This window comes from Aptenodytes forsteri, unplaced genomic scaffold (genome assembly GCF_000699145.1).
Source record: "Aptenodytes forsteri isolate BGI_AS27 unplaced genomic scaffold, ASM69914v1 Scaffold278, whole genome shotgun sequence".
Taxonomy (NCBI): Eukaryota; Metazoa; Chordata; class Aves; order Sphenisciformes; family Spheniscidae; genus Aptenodytes; species Aptenodytes forsteri.
The window spans coordinates 674,933-693,165 of NW_008795907.1; the positions used below are offsets into that span (position 1 = coordinate 674,933).

Genomic DNA, 18,233 nt, shown 5'->3' on the forward strand with positions numbered 1-18,233 from the left:
GGTTTTCAGTAGGGCAGTGGCAAAATGGCTTCTGGTTAACCCCTCGCTGGCTCATCTGCGAGCAAAGCCTCAAACTGCTGTTTGGTTCTGCCAGAGAAAATGGAATGCCGATTATACAGTAACTTTAGATATCATTTGCAAAAGAAACCAAAGTTTACTATGCCAAGCTCTGAATGACTAGTATACGGAGAGTAATTATTTTAATTGGCAGTACTCTTAAATTAATCCAGCAACACAGTAGGGTAGTTTTGGGATATACCAAAGGTCATGGTTATTATGTATGAGTTAAAACTTGTTTTGAGATTTTATTGTTGCATATTACTTGATTAAAACAATTGTTAGTATGTCGATCTTCACTCAAACATGTATTAAATGCATGGCCAGAGATGTTTCCATCTCTTCGTGTGCAATAACGTGAGTTAACTAGGTGTATCTCTTCACCAAAAGGGGAACCTGGCCGATGGAAGTTTGTATTAGAGATACATAGTGTAATTACCTGGGTTAGGTTGGAGTAGCTGATTATCTCTGAAGTTTATTATAAAGTATTAGTAATAGATGTCAAGGTGTGAAGGTAAGCTTAATAAATATGTAGGGAACAGTTATTCTAGCATTTCAGCTTCTGTGGATATAGGCATGAAGTTATACAGAGTTAATAAGTTACAAACGGGGGTTTTTTTAACCTTTTTCTTAGATGAGAAAAATTTGTGTTAGGAAAATACATGGAAATTTTGCTGTGCCAGGTGTAATTAGAGATGTAACTAAATCTGGAGAATTCATAATGTTGTTGACAAAAATAATCCGTGAGGGAAGGTAGAGCGGAATGCACAAATACCGTAGTTTAGTCAGTTAAGTTGTCAACTCTTTATTATAATTGGCTTAAACTAATTTATTAGGGATTAAAAAATGGCAGACAAAGTTTTCTCCTAATACAAAACTTTTTTTGAATGTTTCCAGGTAAATATCTGACTAAAATTGTAAAACTGGGATTTATAGGTAGCCTTGTATAAAAGGGTAAAATAGATTACAAGGAAATAATAATAATTATTATTAATTGTCAAATATTTCACACTTTGTCTTTCTGCAGAGATTCTGCGAGAGGATGCTCTCAGTATAACATCTGCAGAGGAGAAAGAAACTATTCCCGTTTTTCCTCTTCTGACTTTTACTCTAGTCTTGGGTTGGAAGACTTCCTCTCTGTAGGTGACACTTCTGGAACGGAGGAGGATACAGACTCAGCTATCTTATATGGCACTTTGCGAGGAAGTGTTGTTGGATTACGATACTACACAGGGATTGTAAGTGCATGATAAATTATAAAGCAGAAGAAAAAGTTGTCAGCTTCAGAAAAAATACGTTTAATTAAATTTCAGAAATTCCTAGAACTTTTGACCGAGTATAATTTTGATAGATTTTTTTTTTCCCTAACTTGCTGTATTTGATGTTCTTCACGGGAAGTACTTAATCTAAAACTTTAATTCAAAATTTAATTAAGGTAGCAAGCTTTCAAACCTGGTTTAGTTATTTGGTAGCTCTGCTCACCCACAAAAGGCAAATGAAAATGACTGAAAACAAGAAATTAGATAGGTCTTTGAACTCTTTACAGGGACAAAAAGGGATGTTTATTCCCTTACAAATTGTGTTAGCAGTTGAAGGTAGTTGCTCCCAGGAATACTTTTGAAATTGCTGACATCTATCAGGTGCCTCTTCTGTAATGCTTTTGGTATTTTTGAGTAAGTAGTAGGTTATTAGACTGGCTGAACAGAATGCTATACCAAATTAATCTTTAAGCTTCACGGTATTTAAGTAAATGTATATTAGATATTTCTGCAAATAATTTGCAACTAAATGAATGTGCTCTGGCGTTTGTTTGTTTTGCTTTGTTAGGTTAATAACAATGAAATGGTTGCACTTCAGAGAGAGCCCAATAATCCTTATGATAAAAATGCAGTGAAAGTAAATAATGTGAATGGAGACCAGGTAGGCCATATAAAAAAAGAACTAGCAGCAGCATTGGCAGGCATTATGGACAACAAACTAGCTTTAGTTGAAGGGTAAGTGTGACGATTATGCTTTTGGTTCCATGAATATAAATAATGGAAATGTTTTTTGTTGCTACACTAGCAAATTCTGTAAACTATTTATAAGTGTTCTCTTTTGACAGAAATGACAGCTTTTGGTAATATGATTAAAGCTTTGTGTTTTCAGACTCTTTATTCTTCTGCTGAACTACTTGCATACAGTTCATTCTTTCCCATATATGATAAAATGTAGAGACACTAGTGAGAGCAAATTCCTTAAAGATTGTTGTGGAACTATTAAATTAACTGCATGTGGTGGTTCATGTAAAAGGTTTACGCAGTATGAGTACTAACACCTATCTGGAACATTCTGTGTTTTGATGAAAATAAGCACTTTGGAATACCTACTGCTGAAGAAATAACAAGGTTTATTATACAAAATTAAACAATTAAAAGATTACTGCTGTGGGTTTTTTTTCCTGCTTTTTATCAGGGTTGTCCCTTACGGAGCAAAAAATGCCTTTACTATGCCTGTACAAATGAGCTTTTGGGGAAGAGAAGAAAGCAAGGAAGCAGTGCTAGATCAGCTAAAAAGGCATGGATTTAAATTGGCTCCTCCTCTGAAAGGTAAGTCTTGAACTTTTGGGGGTTTTTCCTTTTTAAAATATTCAGATTGAACTTGCCATTGGTTGGAAGAAATGTTTAAGGGCTTAATCCTCATCATAGTCCTGCAATTCACAAAATTATTTTTTAACTTAGTTGGGGAATAATGCAGAGCCCGCAGCTATTAATTTTAAACTTCATAGGAAGTATACTTTTGTGTCCTATCTTTTATGTTACCAGCCAGCAATTGGAGAGGCATTTAAGCAACCTCAGAAATATACTCGATTCCCTAAGTTCCTTAAAAATCCATAATGATTCCCTGCATTTCTCCAGACTTGAAAAAAAATTTTTTTAAGAAACAAGTTAGACCCTTTCATAGGGTGAGTGTTTCAGGGACAGTGCTGCTTTTTAGCAGAGTGCTAGGATGTGTATCCTACTAGTGAGGTGTGAGCAAATAGAGATGAGATGTCTCTGAACAAATAAGCTTAGCAGACCTGATGCTTTGCAGAGCCAGCCTTGCACAAAAAGCACCTGTGCTCCTGGAACTAGGCTTTGTGAAAGCAGTGGTGGTCAGGAGTAAGGATGTGTGCAGAAATAAACGCTTGGTGAGGGATAGATCTGTTTTACATATAGGAAGATTTCAGTTTTTATCTTATAGGTTCTATTGCGCATAGCTAACAGAAAAAGAGCTTGGAGTGAAAAAGCATTTTGCGTTATCAGTCATTATACTGTTACCAAGTCAAATTTCATGTAACAACAATTTTTAAGAAACACGGTTGCCATCTCGAAGGATCCCAACCCATAGCTCATTGCCTGTGAGTCTTAGGAAGCTTTGTGGAAAGCCTTTGTGGCCCATTTAAAGTAAAGGATAAATTGAGGCTAAAAGACAAATGGTGAAAGATACTGTCTTACAGCCCACGATCTTAGCAGCATTGTTACTTATGAGCCAGTGAAGGTTGAGATTGGGAAGTCATCATATTGTTGTGTTTTAAAATCCTATCTTTTTTAATGGCAGTAGGTTCAGAATGTGGTTTTGGATCAAAGTGGATTTCTGGGAGAGCTGGTCCGAGTTACAGTGCTCCAGTTCATGCTGCTGTGCAGTTGACAACTGAACAGGTTTGCATTTCATACTTAAACACCTGGAAGTTGGAATTTTAACAGTGGGGGCCTTTAACTTTTTCATTAATAAAACAGTGCTTGTGAAGTGGAAGTATGTTGCTTTTTTTTTCTTTTCTGAACCACAGATTTGCTTTGAAGTCATCTTGAACTTTTGAGCTTTTTCATTTTTATACTGTAAGCAGACGTTTTAGCTGTGACAGCCTTGAGTCCCATGTAATTTTGGGAGGTTTTGCTTGTTCGGTAATTTTTTTACATTGTTGTGGTGGTGTGTTTTCTTTTCTCTGTCCTAATGCTTTACCAGATAACAAATATGTTAAGTTCTCAAATGAAAATAAAATCAGACTTCCAGACTTTTTATCTTCAGCTTTGGCCCAGGGTTATACGTGAAGGGTTGGGTGGTGGTTTGGTTTTGGTTTTGCTTTTTTTTGCTCTTTCAAATTAGAGTGAAGTAGTTACTTTAGTGAGTGTTGTACAAGGATGTGAATATATTTAGCCATCCCTTCTCAAGCTCTTGCTTGTATTGGCATGTGTTTGTCTTGGAAAAACTGAACTTAATTTTTATACAGCAGTAGTTAACAAACATATTCCAGCAAATCAGGTCTAAAGTGGTAGACCTATCTATACTGATTACTATATGACAGGTAATTGTAATTTAATAGTAATTGATTATTTAGTGAGGTTATTTTTAATTGCAGTAATTTTAATTGCAATTTTTGTGTTCATTTATGCAGCTTAAAAGTGAATTTGACAAATTGTTTGAGGATCTGAAGGAAGATGATAAAACTTGTGAAATGGAAGGAGCAGAGGTATTTCTTAAGCTAGAAACCATTTTCTATAAAAATATAAATATATAAACATCTAGATGCCTATTTAGCTTTGTCTGTATGCAGGAGATGCTTGAATCAGAAAAAAATTTAGTAGGTACAAAGGACTTTTTAAAAAAATTTTTCTTCCAAAAATGGAATGTCATATTTAATATGTGAATAGTGCATAACGTATCTCTTTAATTTGCAGGCTGTTGGCACACCCTTGCTTCCCCATCAGAAGCAGGCTTTAGCTTGGATGGTTTCATGTGAGAACAGTAATGATTTGCCACCGTTTTGGGAAGAGAGAAGTAACTTCTATTACAATACACTTACAAATTTCGCAGAAAAGAAGCGACCTAAAAATGTTCTTGGAGGAATACTGGCTGATGATATGGGACTGGTAATAATACTTACCAAGCTTAATTTTTTTTTTTTTGTACAGAACGTGTGCATGTTTCTTGATTGGTTGGTAATTTGGTTCGTTTTCATGTGTGGAAAATATGATGTTCTTTTCTGTTATGCAGGGTAAAACACTTACTACTATTGCATTGATTCTCACAAATTTTCAAGATGGCAAGCCTCTTCCTGTTGAAAAGATCACAAGTTATAAGTTTTATGAGGTGAGATGAAAGAAGATTGTTTTAACAGAGTTAATATAGCAGTTAGTAAAAAAACTCGTGCCTAGTAACTTTCTGTACAGTGAACTTTGTATACATTTTATAGAAAAAGTTACTCAAGTACATCAAATAAGAGGAAGAATAGGGTAGATTAGTTGAAGGTAGGTGGACTATGTTACTTCAGAGTATATAATTGAGCTGTAGACTGTATTATCTTAGAAGTGTATGCTTAAGTATACTCCAAGGAAGAATTTATGAAGGCATAAATATTTTCAATGTTAAGTTTTATAAATTCTTCAGTTTCTTGTAAATTTCTCCTGTATAGGCAAGTTGTGACTGCACAAATAGAAGTGTGTTTTCTCTGGGGCTGTGTATGCATAGTTCCTGTGTGGTTTGGAGGAAGTGCCTGAAACAACCAAGTAGCAAGCAGAAGGTCTTGGTATAAAGTCCATAAATAAATAAATACATCTGGGTTTATATTTTTGCTAAATACTTGAAATGAAGAGAGATGGGGAAACTACAGTTAGTGAACTAACACCAATGGGCAAACTCTTCTTAAGTAGTGTAGTTCAAGTGCTTTTTGCTTTCGTTATGGTACGATTTTCAAGACGGTGAAATAAACTAAATGCTAGGATTAGGTGATATGTTATGCAGTATTCCCTGACAGTATTAAGGCTGGGGGTTTTGTTTCATTTTACCATGCTTGTCTAAATTTAACAAAATAATGGTTTGTGTTTGACCTCAGAATGTTAAGTGGGAAATGTTATTAGTGTGTTTTCTTTCTAGGGCAGCTGTGTAGACTGAGTTTCTCTCCTCTGCCTCTCTACAGTTTCATTTGAACTCTGTATGTGGCTACTAAAAATAAAAAAAAAAATAGCTTTTTCAGCACCTTTAAGTGACTGACTTGCCACTGAGCAAGTCTTTCGTGTTTCAGAGCAGTAATTAATCACTGGTCAGATTAGTGTAGTAATGTTACTGGCTTTTTTTCCAGTTGCTACATTAAAGAATAAAAGTTTCCATTCCTCAATAGGAATCTGGTACTAACAGCAAGAACAACGTTGGACACGGACTATGTAAAGGTGACAGCAAACTATGAAAAGTCCAGTAATGTTTGCATGATAATTAATGTTATTACCTGGGGTACTCTTAGTCTGTGGTCGGTGCTAGTCTTCACAAACTCTTGACAAACTAAATATCTCAGAAGAGTATTTAAAACATACCTTTAAAGATGTTTTAGTTGATATATGAGAAGATTAAGTGCCTTGTGAGAAAGTTGCACCCTGCCAGGAAAGCTACAACATCCAGGAAATGGATTCTGGGTTCCTTTTGCTTTCCTTTTTCCTTCCTTGTAGATAAAACAGGAGCACTTACGCATCTGTTAGAATCTTGTTTAAATAAACAGTAAAGATTAGTAGTTAAATTGTAATTAGCTTCTGTATTAAGTCACTGTTTTGTTTTGTTTTTTTTTTTTGAAATATTTTTAAGTAATGAGCAAATGCAAGTATTTAGAAGGATTTTATCACACCTATAGTTTTCAGGTTGTATCGGGAGAATTTATAGATGTATATGGAAAAATTATAGTTGCTGTTAGTATGTTCATCGTGCTCTTGAAAATGACCAAAGAAATGTATGGGGCTTGAAGTTTTCTTGCAGTAACTTTCCCTTGCTGTCCTCCCATGCAAGGAATTTTAGTATGGATGGCCTAACTGATAGCACAAGAGAAATGAAAGGGACTGATAAGGAGAGACCACATTAGTATGAACTGCCTCTGGTGAAAGTTATTTTTATCAGTACTCTGGAAGGGAGAAAATGCAGACTTTCATGGGGGTCAATATGAGTGTCACCAGAAAATCAGAACCTTTATCAAAGCTGAAATGCCTAGCAGCATCCAAGATTTTTTTTTTTTTTCCCAGAGCATCAAGCATTTTAACAAGATACTATTTACAGCAGTGAGGGGAGAGCCTGTTTCTACTGTTATTTAATCTGAAAAAGTGGTGATAATGTCTTTCAAACCCTTATACCCCCCCGCCCCCATTTCTCATTCTATTGTACATTAAATTGATACCTATTTCTTGAGTCTTTGCAAGTTTTGCCATCTTCAGGATTGTATTAAACATTTTTAATATTTAAAAAAAAAATCTTTACTGAAGTTTAAATCTGGAATTCAAGCATGAATTTACTTATCTGAGTTACAGCAAAACTCTTTCTGTAAGTGCTGTTGCTTTCAGTTTTGATATCAACTCTGTCCTAATGCGTTTTCTTTTTTGCATTTGCTTCTGATATTCTATTATTGGCAGAGTGGAGAGGTGATGTTTTGTTCACTACCTGATAGAAGACCTTAAAAAACCCCAACAAAACAAAACAACTCCCCCGTGGTCCCCACCAACCCCCTCCCCCGTGCATCTGTGATGTTACCACATTTATTCTGTTAATGTTGCTGTTATTCATTTAGCTTTTGGCAACGTGGAAATCATTAATTAGTAAGGTTTAACCTGTAAAAAACCTTCACCATTTAGCATTATTTAAAACTTCTTTATAGAACTTTACCCTTACTGTTAATAGTATAATGTTTACATTTGTTTTTTCCTCTTTCTTGACAGTTTGGTTTTGACCACCTGCAAACTCAGTACGCATTTTATGACTGTAAATATTTAAGATTGTTTTAAGAGTATTTTTATTTTTCACTTGTGATCGCAGTATCAGTAGTACTTGTCCCATGCAGAACTAAGGTTGTTTTAAAGGAAGTTTGTACTTGTTCTTGATAAAGTTACACTAAAGCTGGTTTGATAACCAAGCTGAAGACTATGTGTATTTTTCATAAATACCTATTTCTTCTTTATGAAGACTCTAGCAATGTGATGGAGCCTGGTGGTTCTAACGTAAAAAAGTTTGAAACTACTCCGTTGAAATACTCAAGTTGTCTTCCAAAAAGGTAGATAGCTGGAATAATCTTTTTCTTTTCATTGGTTTGCTACATAGATTTCGAGTAGAAATGAAGTGATGCTTGGTTATGATTAACCTTAGCCTAAAATGTATTCCCGCTCTCTCCTCACCTTTCAGTATGCTATACTTCTGCTTTCATTTATCATAAGTGTTCTGTATCTGTGTTGCACTTTGGAATATATTAAAAAAGCATTAACTCATTCTACGTGGCTTGTGTGACTGCATGCTTGGATGTCTCCTTCAGTAGTAAAGGTGCCTGATAACATCAGTGTGTGGCATTTAAAAAACTGGCTGTGAAGTAGTCTTTCTTCTAGTATCAATTGGGTTTTTAAGTGGTTAAGAAATACTTTGCAGGCATGCTTCTGACAGAGACACAGCTTTGAGCTGATGAAGTTGTGAAGCTTACTAATGTGTTTGAACCTTCCCACCACACTAGCCTCTCCTTATAATTGGTGTGAACTTCAGTGATAATCTGTACCAAGTTTTATGAGCATCATTCACCCTGCAGCTGTGTTCTGTGCTTTCCCTTTTTGTAACCCTTCTAAAGAGAAAATCTTCAAATCACAATGGTATCTTATTTGCAATATCAAGTTCATTTGCTTTATGCTCTTGAGATTTAGTATGTAAATTCAAGCAGTAGTAGAGTTGTGGGTTTTTTGTTTTTTTTTTCTTTCTTAATGATGATATCTTAGAGATAAAGCCAAGAAACCCAGATATTCAGGAAGCAGTGACTTGGGAGAGTCTGAAGAATGGCTACTGCAACAAACAGAGAGTAAGTTGATTTTTTTCTGTTTTGGGGGGGGGGGAGTGTTTGTCTTTTTTTTTTCAATTGGTTACTGTAACACCTGGTGTCTTCCTTTCTGAAGGCAAACTAAACAGGATTTCAGATTAACTGGAAAAGGAATTAACTAAACTACTTGGGGTTTTTTGTTGTGGTTTTTTTTTTTTATTTAACCAAAACTTTAAGCATATAATTTTAGAAATTGCTGAACAGGAAAGCAATGCTTTAGTCCTAAGTGTTGTAGTTTGTTTCCTTAGCTGAATGAGTGGTGGTGTAACAAGCTATGAGCAGGGACAAATGGATGGTGAAAACCAGAATTGCTAAGATTTTTAGAATTTTACATAGACTTGTTGTCAGGGCACTAGGGTTGGAAAAACAAATTCAAAAAACTAAGTCCATCTTTTGTAGTAAATACCTGAAATATGATCATGAAGAGGCAAGAACATGTGTCAGTTGTTGAACTAAGTATCTTCCATGGAAAAAAAATGAAGGGCTACAGGTACTCTGGAGTAAGTAGTTAAGTTTAGGTTTAAAGTACTTGGAATGAAACCTTGTGCTAAACTATTTTTTCTTTTTAAATGATTGGTAAACTGCATTCCTCTGAAGATTCATAACCTGAAATAGATGTATAAGATACTGTATTTCTACACACATGCCTGTCAGAGTTCAAGGAGTGTCTGGACGATGCTCCTACCTGCATGGTTTAGTTTTAGGTAGTCCTCTGAGGAGCAGGGAGTTGGACTTCATGATCCTTATGGGTCCCTTCCAACTCGAGATATTCTACATTATTGTATTGGAGAGGAGAAGTAATTTGGTTAACAGGTTTGACTTTTATGAAGCGTGTCATAAAAATAAATGCACACACATGCTCTGCATGGGGTGAAAAACCTGTGTTTGTCTGGTTTTTTGCAGCAACTTCCTGTGTTATCCAAGAAGATACTGGCTTTGCATCTGTTCTTCTACCTTCATCTACTTGTTTAAAAAGACAAACAAAGAGAAAAGGTAATGAAGGGATAAACAGACAATATTAATTTCTGAGTTTTTTGAAGCTGAAGTATTATACATATTTGATATAATAAATGAAGCTTATGTCTTTGTAAATTGCTTTGATGCTGTTCAGGTGAAGAAATTTAGAAAGGACTTCAGGGAACCGTAAGTTTCTTGAACTTCTACTTTGCCTTAAAGTGAACTGTTATGCCACTAAATATGACTTCTGTTTTCTCAGGTATCGCCAGCGTTCAGTCAGTTGAGAAGAAACATTCTGATGATGGCCCCAGAGCAACACTGATTGTATGTCCACTGTCTGTCCTAAGCAACTGGATTGTAAGTGCTAAGCTGTTTTAATGTGTAAATGTGCTATATGTTGATTATGATGCCGTAGAAATAGTACTCCCTGTAGTCTCTCATGCTAGTAAAAGGTCACGGTTTACCTTTTTTATGAAACAGAGCTGCTTTCACAAGGGAGGTTTATTTGATAGAAATTTAAAAACTGGAGTAGTATTGTAACGAGAGTGCAGTTCCATGAGTAGCGAGCTCACCACTATCGGAAAGAGCGAGCTCACTTTCCCTGCTTTTGACTAGGCAGATGCACTTTGGCACTTCTGGAACTCATGTGATTTAACTCCTTAAACCAGATGAGGAAGGTGGAGGAGACAGGTCCTTCTTCTTGCATGCTCAGAATAAAATATTATTGTACTTAATTGATAATGCATGTGACATTTCATTTACTAGAGGTGTTCAGTAATTTGGCAATCTCGCCGGTGATTTGTGGGAGTAGGTCTGCTGGGGTGAACAGGCTGAAGGGCCCTTCTAGCTCTGTCTCTGCATTAGTTAAATTTTTTTGTTTTCATGACATTTTGAATACAAGTATTAAGGGGATATCTTTAACTTTCAAGTTATATTTTGTTTGGAAGTTTTTGTTGTCTGTGGTTAGGACATTAATAAGAAAAGGAAACAATTTAATCTTAGACTGTAGGTAAAACATTGAAATTGTGTAATTGGGAAACATCGAATAGTGTAAAAAAAAAAAGTACTCTTTTTGTCAACTCAAAACTGAATTAAGTATTTAAAAAGAAAACTTGTGACTCTGGTGCTTCAAACTTCAAATTGTTGATTTTTATTGGCTGGTGAGATTACTGTATTCTGAGTGCTTCACAGAACAAATTGTAGGGAATATACACACTGGTTTTAAAATAAATGCTTCGACAATTGTGCTGTCATTTATGTTAAAACTTAGGTGGTTAACCCAGGAAAGGGAAGAAGCTGTAAATGAACAGTGAAAGAATAAACAATGAGAAGATGAAGGTAGAAAGTGAAAAAGAATATAAAAGCTCTTCCGTTACAGTTTGGGAGGAACAGTAGATTTTGAAGTGCATATAGCATCAGGATGTGAACTAATACTGTGCCAGAAGTAGAGCTAGAGTTACCAGGATGTGATACTGTGTCTATTACTAATGACTGAGGTGACTACTTCTGGTCCCTCTTCTCACCTGGGTGGAGGGGTAAAAAGAAACCCAAATTCAAATTGCTTTTGTTAATCCAAGTGGATGTAGAATGTCACAGAGCTAGAGGAAGTTAAGGCAACTTACAAGAATTTCATTCTAACAATCACGTAGTAACACAGTATCTTTTGGATGACTTTTGACAACTTTTCTTTCAGGACCAGTTTGAACAACATATCCACCAAGATTTTCATGTAAATATTTATGTTTATTATGGTTCTGACCGTAGCAAAGACCCATCAGTTCTTTCAGAACAAGACATCGTACTGACAACATACAACATCTTAGCTACTGATTATGGAGTAAGTAAATGAGAAAGTGTTCTTTGAAGATCCCTTACTGTTCAAGACTCCCAGTGTTTGGGCTAATGATGGCAGTATATTCAAGTGCTATTCTGGTAGGCAATCAAAAGGTTATAGCTGTAGTTTTGCTTTACATACTTTCTTACAGGTTCGCTGTGGTAATGAAGGGAGTTTTTTATTGCTCCTCTAGAGAAAATTATTTGGCTGCAATTATGGCAGCTTAAGGAAGAGACTTTTTAAGGATAGAAAAGGATGGCAAGTATGTAAATCTCCCCAAATCTCAGTGGCATGAGGCTCCCATTTCTGCCTTCTCCTATCAAATTTGAAGAACATGGAGCATTTAAAAACCATAATTCTGTAGTTCTTGTTGCACATGGGCTGCAACCAAGTAGCTCATTGCATGAGATGTATTTGTAAAGTGATGGTTTTCATAGAAATTCCAGCTATTTTAAAAGCCTGAAGATTACATCTTTAAGTATAATATAAACTTTGAATTTGCTCTCTGATCCAGTTTCCATATCTTTGTGTCTTTGAAGCCTTTCTTCTTTTCAGGCTAAGCTTATTTTTGCTGTAGCTCATTCCTCATATTCAGGTATGAGAAGACTGGTAACGTTTTCCAGGAATCACTAAATCTAGAAGAAGGAATGCCTCATTCTTAGTTTTGCTCTTCTGTGCTGATAAATAAACAAGATGCGAATAAATACTATCCATTATTAATTGTGGAATTGTTATATTAATAGCTTGCTTAATCCATATTGCAAAAAGGATTTTAAATTGAGTCAAAGATTAAAAGAATACTGTGTTTCAGATCAGAGGTGACAGCCCTTTACACAAAGTCAAGTGGCTGAGAATTGTGTTGGATGAGGGGCACACTATACGAAATCCAAATGCTCAGCAAACTAAAGCTGCCTTAAATCTGGAGGGACACAGAAGATGGGTACTTACAGGTAAAATATTTGACACCAGAGGAAATGCAGTGCAAATCATCGTAGTATAACACCATCTTGTGTTTCCACTTTGGCTTTTTCTGGGAGATGGTTAATGTCTGTGTCAGATTCATTTGGAATGTTTTTAAACTTGTCTTTGAGCAGTGATTTAGGTGTGTCTTCTTTTAGTTGTTTTTGATTTTGTTTGCTTGGTTTTGTGGCTTGGTGGTTTTGTTTGGGTTTTTTGTTTTGTTTTTGTTTTTATTCAGTTCATAGACACAAATTTTAAAATAACTTTTGGTACACAGGTTTGATGGAAGTGCAAGTAAAAAGGGACCTATTTATGAACTGACATATTATGTCTGGTTAGAAGCTCACACTCTTAGGTAGTTATATGAACCTCAGTAGCTTTTTGAAATGTAATAGTCATCCTAGAAACTGCCAGGGACCATGCAAGCATGTGATCCTTAAATGTAATTTAAAGAAGATCATGGTATAACCACTGCTGGTGAAGCTGAAAGGGAAAGAATAACATCCAAGTCTTCCCAGCACTGAGAGCTGCGGTTTTCTCACTCTTAAATGTGTGTTTTGTAATATTTTAATTAAGAAAATAATATGTAGTCTACTTAATGACATGTCAACCTAGTTATGAGAGACCTTGTCCATGGTGTATGTTTTGGAGAAAGCACAGAACTTTCACTTTGACTAAAAAATTGTATTTTTTAGTTTCTTTGAGGTTTTACAATCTTTTTTTGTTTGTTTGTTTTCTGTTTAGGCACTCCTATTCAGAATTCTGTAAAGGATTTGTGGTGTCTTATTTCCTTCTTAAAACTGAAACCTTTCACTGATCGAGAGTGGTGGCACAGAACAATTCAACGTCCAGTCACAATGGGAGCTCCAGGAGGACTTGGGTACGAAGTGTTCCCAAAGGGTTTGTGAACGAGTATGACTGGCAGTGCTTGGGCAATGTGACAAATTAGTGTTTCACGTTTAAAATTGGAATGCAGGTGTCATTAGTTTTTATTTAAATTTTTTAGTTAAATTTAATAAATATTAAATAATTTGAATTATTTAATATTTCAGATTGATTAATTATATTGTACTCCTGGGCTTGGATTTTGTACAGAACATGTATTTATGCAATAGACTAAAAAAAAAAAAAACAACCCCAAAACAACAAGCCAACCCCAGCTGGGTAATATATTGTCTATATATGTATTTTTAGGCGTTTACAGTCTCTGATTAGGAGTATCACCCTTAGAAGAACTAAAACAAGTAAAGTTAAAGGAAAACCCATTTTGGAGTTACCAGAACGTAAAGTACTTATTCAGCATGTTACGCTTACAGAGGAAGAGAGGCAAATATATCAGTCTGTGAAGAAGGAGGGCAAAGCTGCTATTAGCAGGTAAGTAGAAGGCTTTCTTAATCTGGAAGGTTGAAGTTTGATATCACAAACTTGCATTTCAGAAGTTTTCATTATGTTAGCTCTAGTAGCCAAGTGTGTCAGTTTGTATGCCATAAGCTAATAACTGCAAATTAGCATAGCATCTGTTCAGTTCTGAAGAGTGAAGTAGAGACTATTGCAGAACTATGTATTAGAAGTTCTGTCTTGTGAGAAACAGAAAGGGATACCAGATACGTAAAGAATGGCCTTAATATTTTTGTCACCACATGTTAGCATTTCTTCTAGTAGAACATGCTACTGGTAGCATTTTGTACCTTGTTTCACGAGAGGATTTGAGAAAATATATTCAAACAGGAAAGTGAAAAATCAGAGAATCATTCTAGCAGCTGAACTTGATCACTTGATGTCATCTGTTACTTCAGGCTGTAGCTTTTCACACTAATGATAAAACTCTTGTTCAGATTTTTCAGTGAAGGGACTGTACTAACTCACTATGCTGACATCCTTGGTGTCCTGCTCAGATTGAGGCAGCTTTGTTGTCATCCTCATCTTTGTATAAATACATCTTCTTCTAGTTTTTCAGCTGGTGAGTGAATGCTTTTGGTTCCTGTGTTTCTAAAAACAGGACTCGCACTTTGTATTCAAGAACAGAAACACGTTTGTGTTTTTCCAAGCTTTCTAGCTTCAGCCTTCCTCTCTTCAGCCAGCCTTCCTCTTTTCAGCTTGGATTATTGAACTTTTAGCTTTGTTACTTTTATTTTTTTCATACCGTAGTATGTTTGAATATGTTTGAGAAGTGGGTACTTGAGCACATACTCCAATATGAACGAAAGCAATGAAGTACGAGTGGTTACGAAAGCTAGAAGCTGGAGTTAATAAGCTTTGACAGCCCATACAGGAATGACCGAAGAGGACCTCTGCAGAGCCAAAGGCAGAAGGCTTGTTAAAAAGCAGTGTATCTGCTGTTGTAATAATTCACAGAAGTGCTTTTACAGTAAATTTTTTTTCTTTGCCTCAGGAGAGAAGATGTAGAGGAGCTTTGGAGAATGGCTTGTAGATTGGTAGCCATCTCAGCAGAACCATAGCCTCTTCAGCAGAATAGGAAACTGTTGACTTTGTTACGGCTGTAAGGAAGGGTAAACACTGAGGACTGCAAGGAGAGTGAAATTTTATTTTTGACAAGCCAGAACTGTACAGCTGCATAGTGTTAAAAATTATATGCATTTCTTTCAGAAGAAAGTATAGTCTGTTTGAAATACTCTAAATTTGAGAATTCTCAAATTTTAATAGTTTGAAAAATCCTATTTTGAGATGCCATTGGTATAGGTGTGATTTTTCAGGAAACTGAAAGACCGATGAGATATGGTCAGAACCTTTTTTAGAAGGTTGTCATTTATCTTCCTGAAAAATACAGGATGGAGAAATGATTGGATAATTGTTCAATAATTATTTAGAAATTAATTAGTAACTAGTATGATTTGAATTTCTTTACTTAAAAAATAAAGCACTCTTACATATAAATAGTGTCATCTCCGTAGTATTGTTACTACTTGAACAGCTGCCATATGAAAACTGCTTGTTCCCATTGGGGATTGTGTTGCACACGTACTAACACTGAGCCTGCAGTCAAGGTTCTTTTGAATTCTAATTACCATTTTTCCAAGTAAGATTACTCTTAATGTGTTTTGGAATAGTAGGTCGGAATTTTCTGTAGTATTTGGTAGCTTGTGTTTTTATACATTGTAGGCTATATCCTCACTGTGTATAAACTGTCCTAATTGCATTTTGATCAATGGAACTGTGTTGATGTGTGCCAGCTCAGAGTGTTTCCTATATGGAAATCTGTTTTTAAATATCTTTCTGTATTTGCAGATGATAAAACTCCTGAAGAACTGCATGAGACATTAGTGAGTAAAATGAAGTTGGTTCTGAGCTCTGGTTCAGATGAAGAATGTGCAGTTTGCTTGGAATCACTGACTCTTCCTGTGATAACACGCTGTGCGCATGTGTTTTGTAAGCCATGTATTTTTGAAGTCATCAGAAGTGAACAGGTTGGTTGTTCTATGGTTAATTGTAACAGCTATTCAAAAGCAATGAACTGGTATCACCAGAAGTCCATCTAGCTATTGTTCTTCTGAATCATAAATGGTGAACAGTGTAAACCTAATCATCAGCTGGGCTATAAAAACTATTGGCCTGAAGTCAAACTATGGAGAGAGTAGCTGTCAAACTGAACAGTGTTAAGGTCCATCAGTATTTTCAAAGACCTTTTCCATAGTTCTCACCTTACTTTGTCCCAAGGGTAAAAGTGATGGCATCAAGTGCGGCATTGTATACCTCCATATAGCTGGATGCCTTTTCGCTGCTTGTATGTGATGTGATGCGTGTATATATTGTTGTGCTTGAAAGAGACCAAAGCTGTGTATTGAAAGTTGACTGTTGAACTAAAATCATGTCTACTCTCCTTATTCCAAGCTGATAACCTTCTACAGTGAAATAGCTGCCTTGCTAGAGCACCACCTTTATGGCCCTTCTCTCTCCAGAATAAGCTTGTGGATGAGCCTCTCTTGCTTTTTTGAAAAACATAGCTTTTATTTTTCTTGTGCATTTCTAAGCTATACTTTTCCTTCTTGTTTGCCTGTTGCTTTCTAGGGCAATCTGACAGTGTGGTAGTCTCATCATCCGTATCCAGTGCTGCTGCACTTCCTCTCTGGAATTGTTCTGCCTCCTACTCAGCCACAGTAGGGCTGCAAGTGCCAGACTAAACGTAGGTGGTGTTCTTTATAGGAGGCAACAGGAGACAAATTAGTCCCTGCTTGTGCATAATCAGTCAAGCTAACAAGACAAAGGTAGGAAGTGTTGTTTGGCATGTAGATTGACTTTATTTCATTGCCAGACACGCAAGGTTCTGATGCAGATATCCCAGTTGAGAGTTTCTGAGAATTTTGAGAGAAACTAGTGGTGTGAAATTATTCTCTAAGGGAAGAGCACTTGCAGAGGCCTTTTTCCAGTGCAGAGGTTCTTGATGTGTCTGTAGCAGTCAGTGCCCCTACTCAACCTTCAGGTGTATTTAGGCGTGCAGAGAAATAAATCAGGTTATGACGTGATGGAACCTGTATTACTTGACTGTACAGTCAAGGTATTTACTATGCTTTGCCTAGAAAGGACCTTGGAATCTGCAGAACTAGGGCCTTTACCCAATCCCACATTGTTCCATAGATTGCTTTCATAGTAGTGAAGTCTGAACAGAGGTGGCTGTAGGTTCTGCTCTTTTGAAGATGAATTATCGTGAGTTTATAAAGCAGCGAGTGAGTAAGCCTTTCTTACGTTCAAACTGATTCCTGATTTAAATCAATTCCCAAGAAAGTTTTTGCAGCTTCTAGCCAAAACACTGACAGAGATCTAAATTCCAGAGTTGGGGAATTCACTGTTTCCACATGATAGGTATTTGTCCTAGTGCTGCATCTCAGTTGGGTAGTTCCTGTGCCTGAATGGTTACAATGCAACTCTCTCCTAGTAAATAGCTCAGGAAAGTAATTTACTTGCCACCTTAAAAACAAAGCAAACAAACACATACCCCCTCTCCAAAACAGCTTGGGTTCAAACAGGATTCTTCCAGGCAAGATGCCTGTTGTTTCCATTATTAATACAAATGAGAGCATTAAGCCATCAGTGAGGAATGGGATGTGAAGCTGCCAACACAGAACTGCTGAGTGAGAAGTTTGGCCTTTCATTGTATTACAAACCTGGAGACCATTTTATCTTTCTAATGTTAACCTAAAAGTATTTACTGAAATTGGAAAAACTTTTGTAGTAGTTAACAGCTTGAGAGATAACACCTTCATTTCAGTCTTTCATTGAGGCTAGCTTCAGACTTGTGCAAGTAAGTAAAGATCCTATGCAGAAGTCCTAATAAAGCTATAAAATCTCTACAGTAATCTAATGTCTTTGTGTATTAACTGCATTCTTGTAAAAGCTTGCCAGATATGCATTAAAACATTGTTTTTTTTCTTCTAGTTGTTGATTGCGAGACACTTTTTGTCACTTTCATATGCTTTCACTGCAAGTCTTCCATATCTGTGTTGGCATTGTTCAGCTGTGTTGTGGGTTTTCTGTTGTTTTTAATTACAGTACTAAATTGAAGAAGGGTTGTAGAAAGATGTGATCCTGTTATTTTAAAAAAAAAAAAAAAGGCCCTTCAACATTGTTGGG

At 36.1% G+C, this 18,233-nt stretch overlaps 1 protein-coding gene across 1 annotated transcript in view; it reads left to right on the forward strand.

Moving 5' to 3' along the window:
* Positions 1-18,233, forward strand: part of HLTF (helicase like transcription factor) — a 28,485-nt gene that overhangs the window by 845 nt on the left and 9,407 nt on the right. Inside the window, exons 2-19 of the mRNA XM_009284332.1 lie at positions 1,085-1,295; positions 1,885-2,051; positions 2,512-2,645; positions 3,637-3,737; positions 4,472-4,546; positions 4,755-4,946; positions 5,071-5,166; positions 6,194-6,242; positions 8,008-8,095; positions 8,799-8,878; positions 9,800-9,889; positions 10,113-10,210; positions 11,547-11,690; positions 12,499-12,637; positions 13,392-13,527; positions 13,842-14,021; positions 14,483-14,607; positions 15,894-16,072. Coding sequence (XP_009282607.1) covers positions 1,085-1,295; positions 1,885-2,051; positions 2,512-2,645; positions 3,637-3,737; positions 4,472-4,546; positions 4,755-4,946; positions 5,071-5,166; positions 6,194-6,242; positions 8,008-8,095; positions 8,799-8,878; positions 9,800-9,889; positions 10,113-10,210; positions 11,547-11,690; positions 12,499-12,637; positions 13,392-13,527; positions 13,842-14,021; positions 14,483-14,607; positions 15,894-16,072 — 2,284 coding nt within the window. The remainder of the gene's footprint in view (positions 1-1,084; positions 1,296-1,884; positions 2,052-2,511; positions 2,646-3,636; positions 3,738-4,471; positions 4,547-4,754; positions 4,947-5,070; positions 5,167-6,193; positions 6,243-8,007; positions 8,096-8,798; positions 8,879-9,799; positions 9,890-10,112; positions 10,211-11,546; positions 11,691-12,498; positions 12,638-13,391; positions 13,528-13,841; positions 14,022-14,482; positions 14,608-15,893; positions 16,073-18,233) is intronic.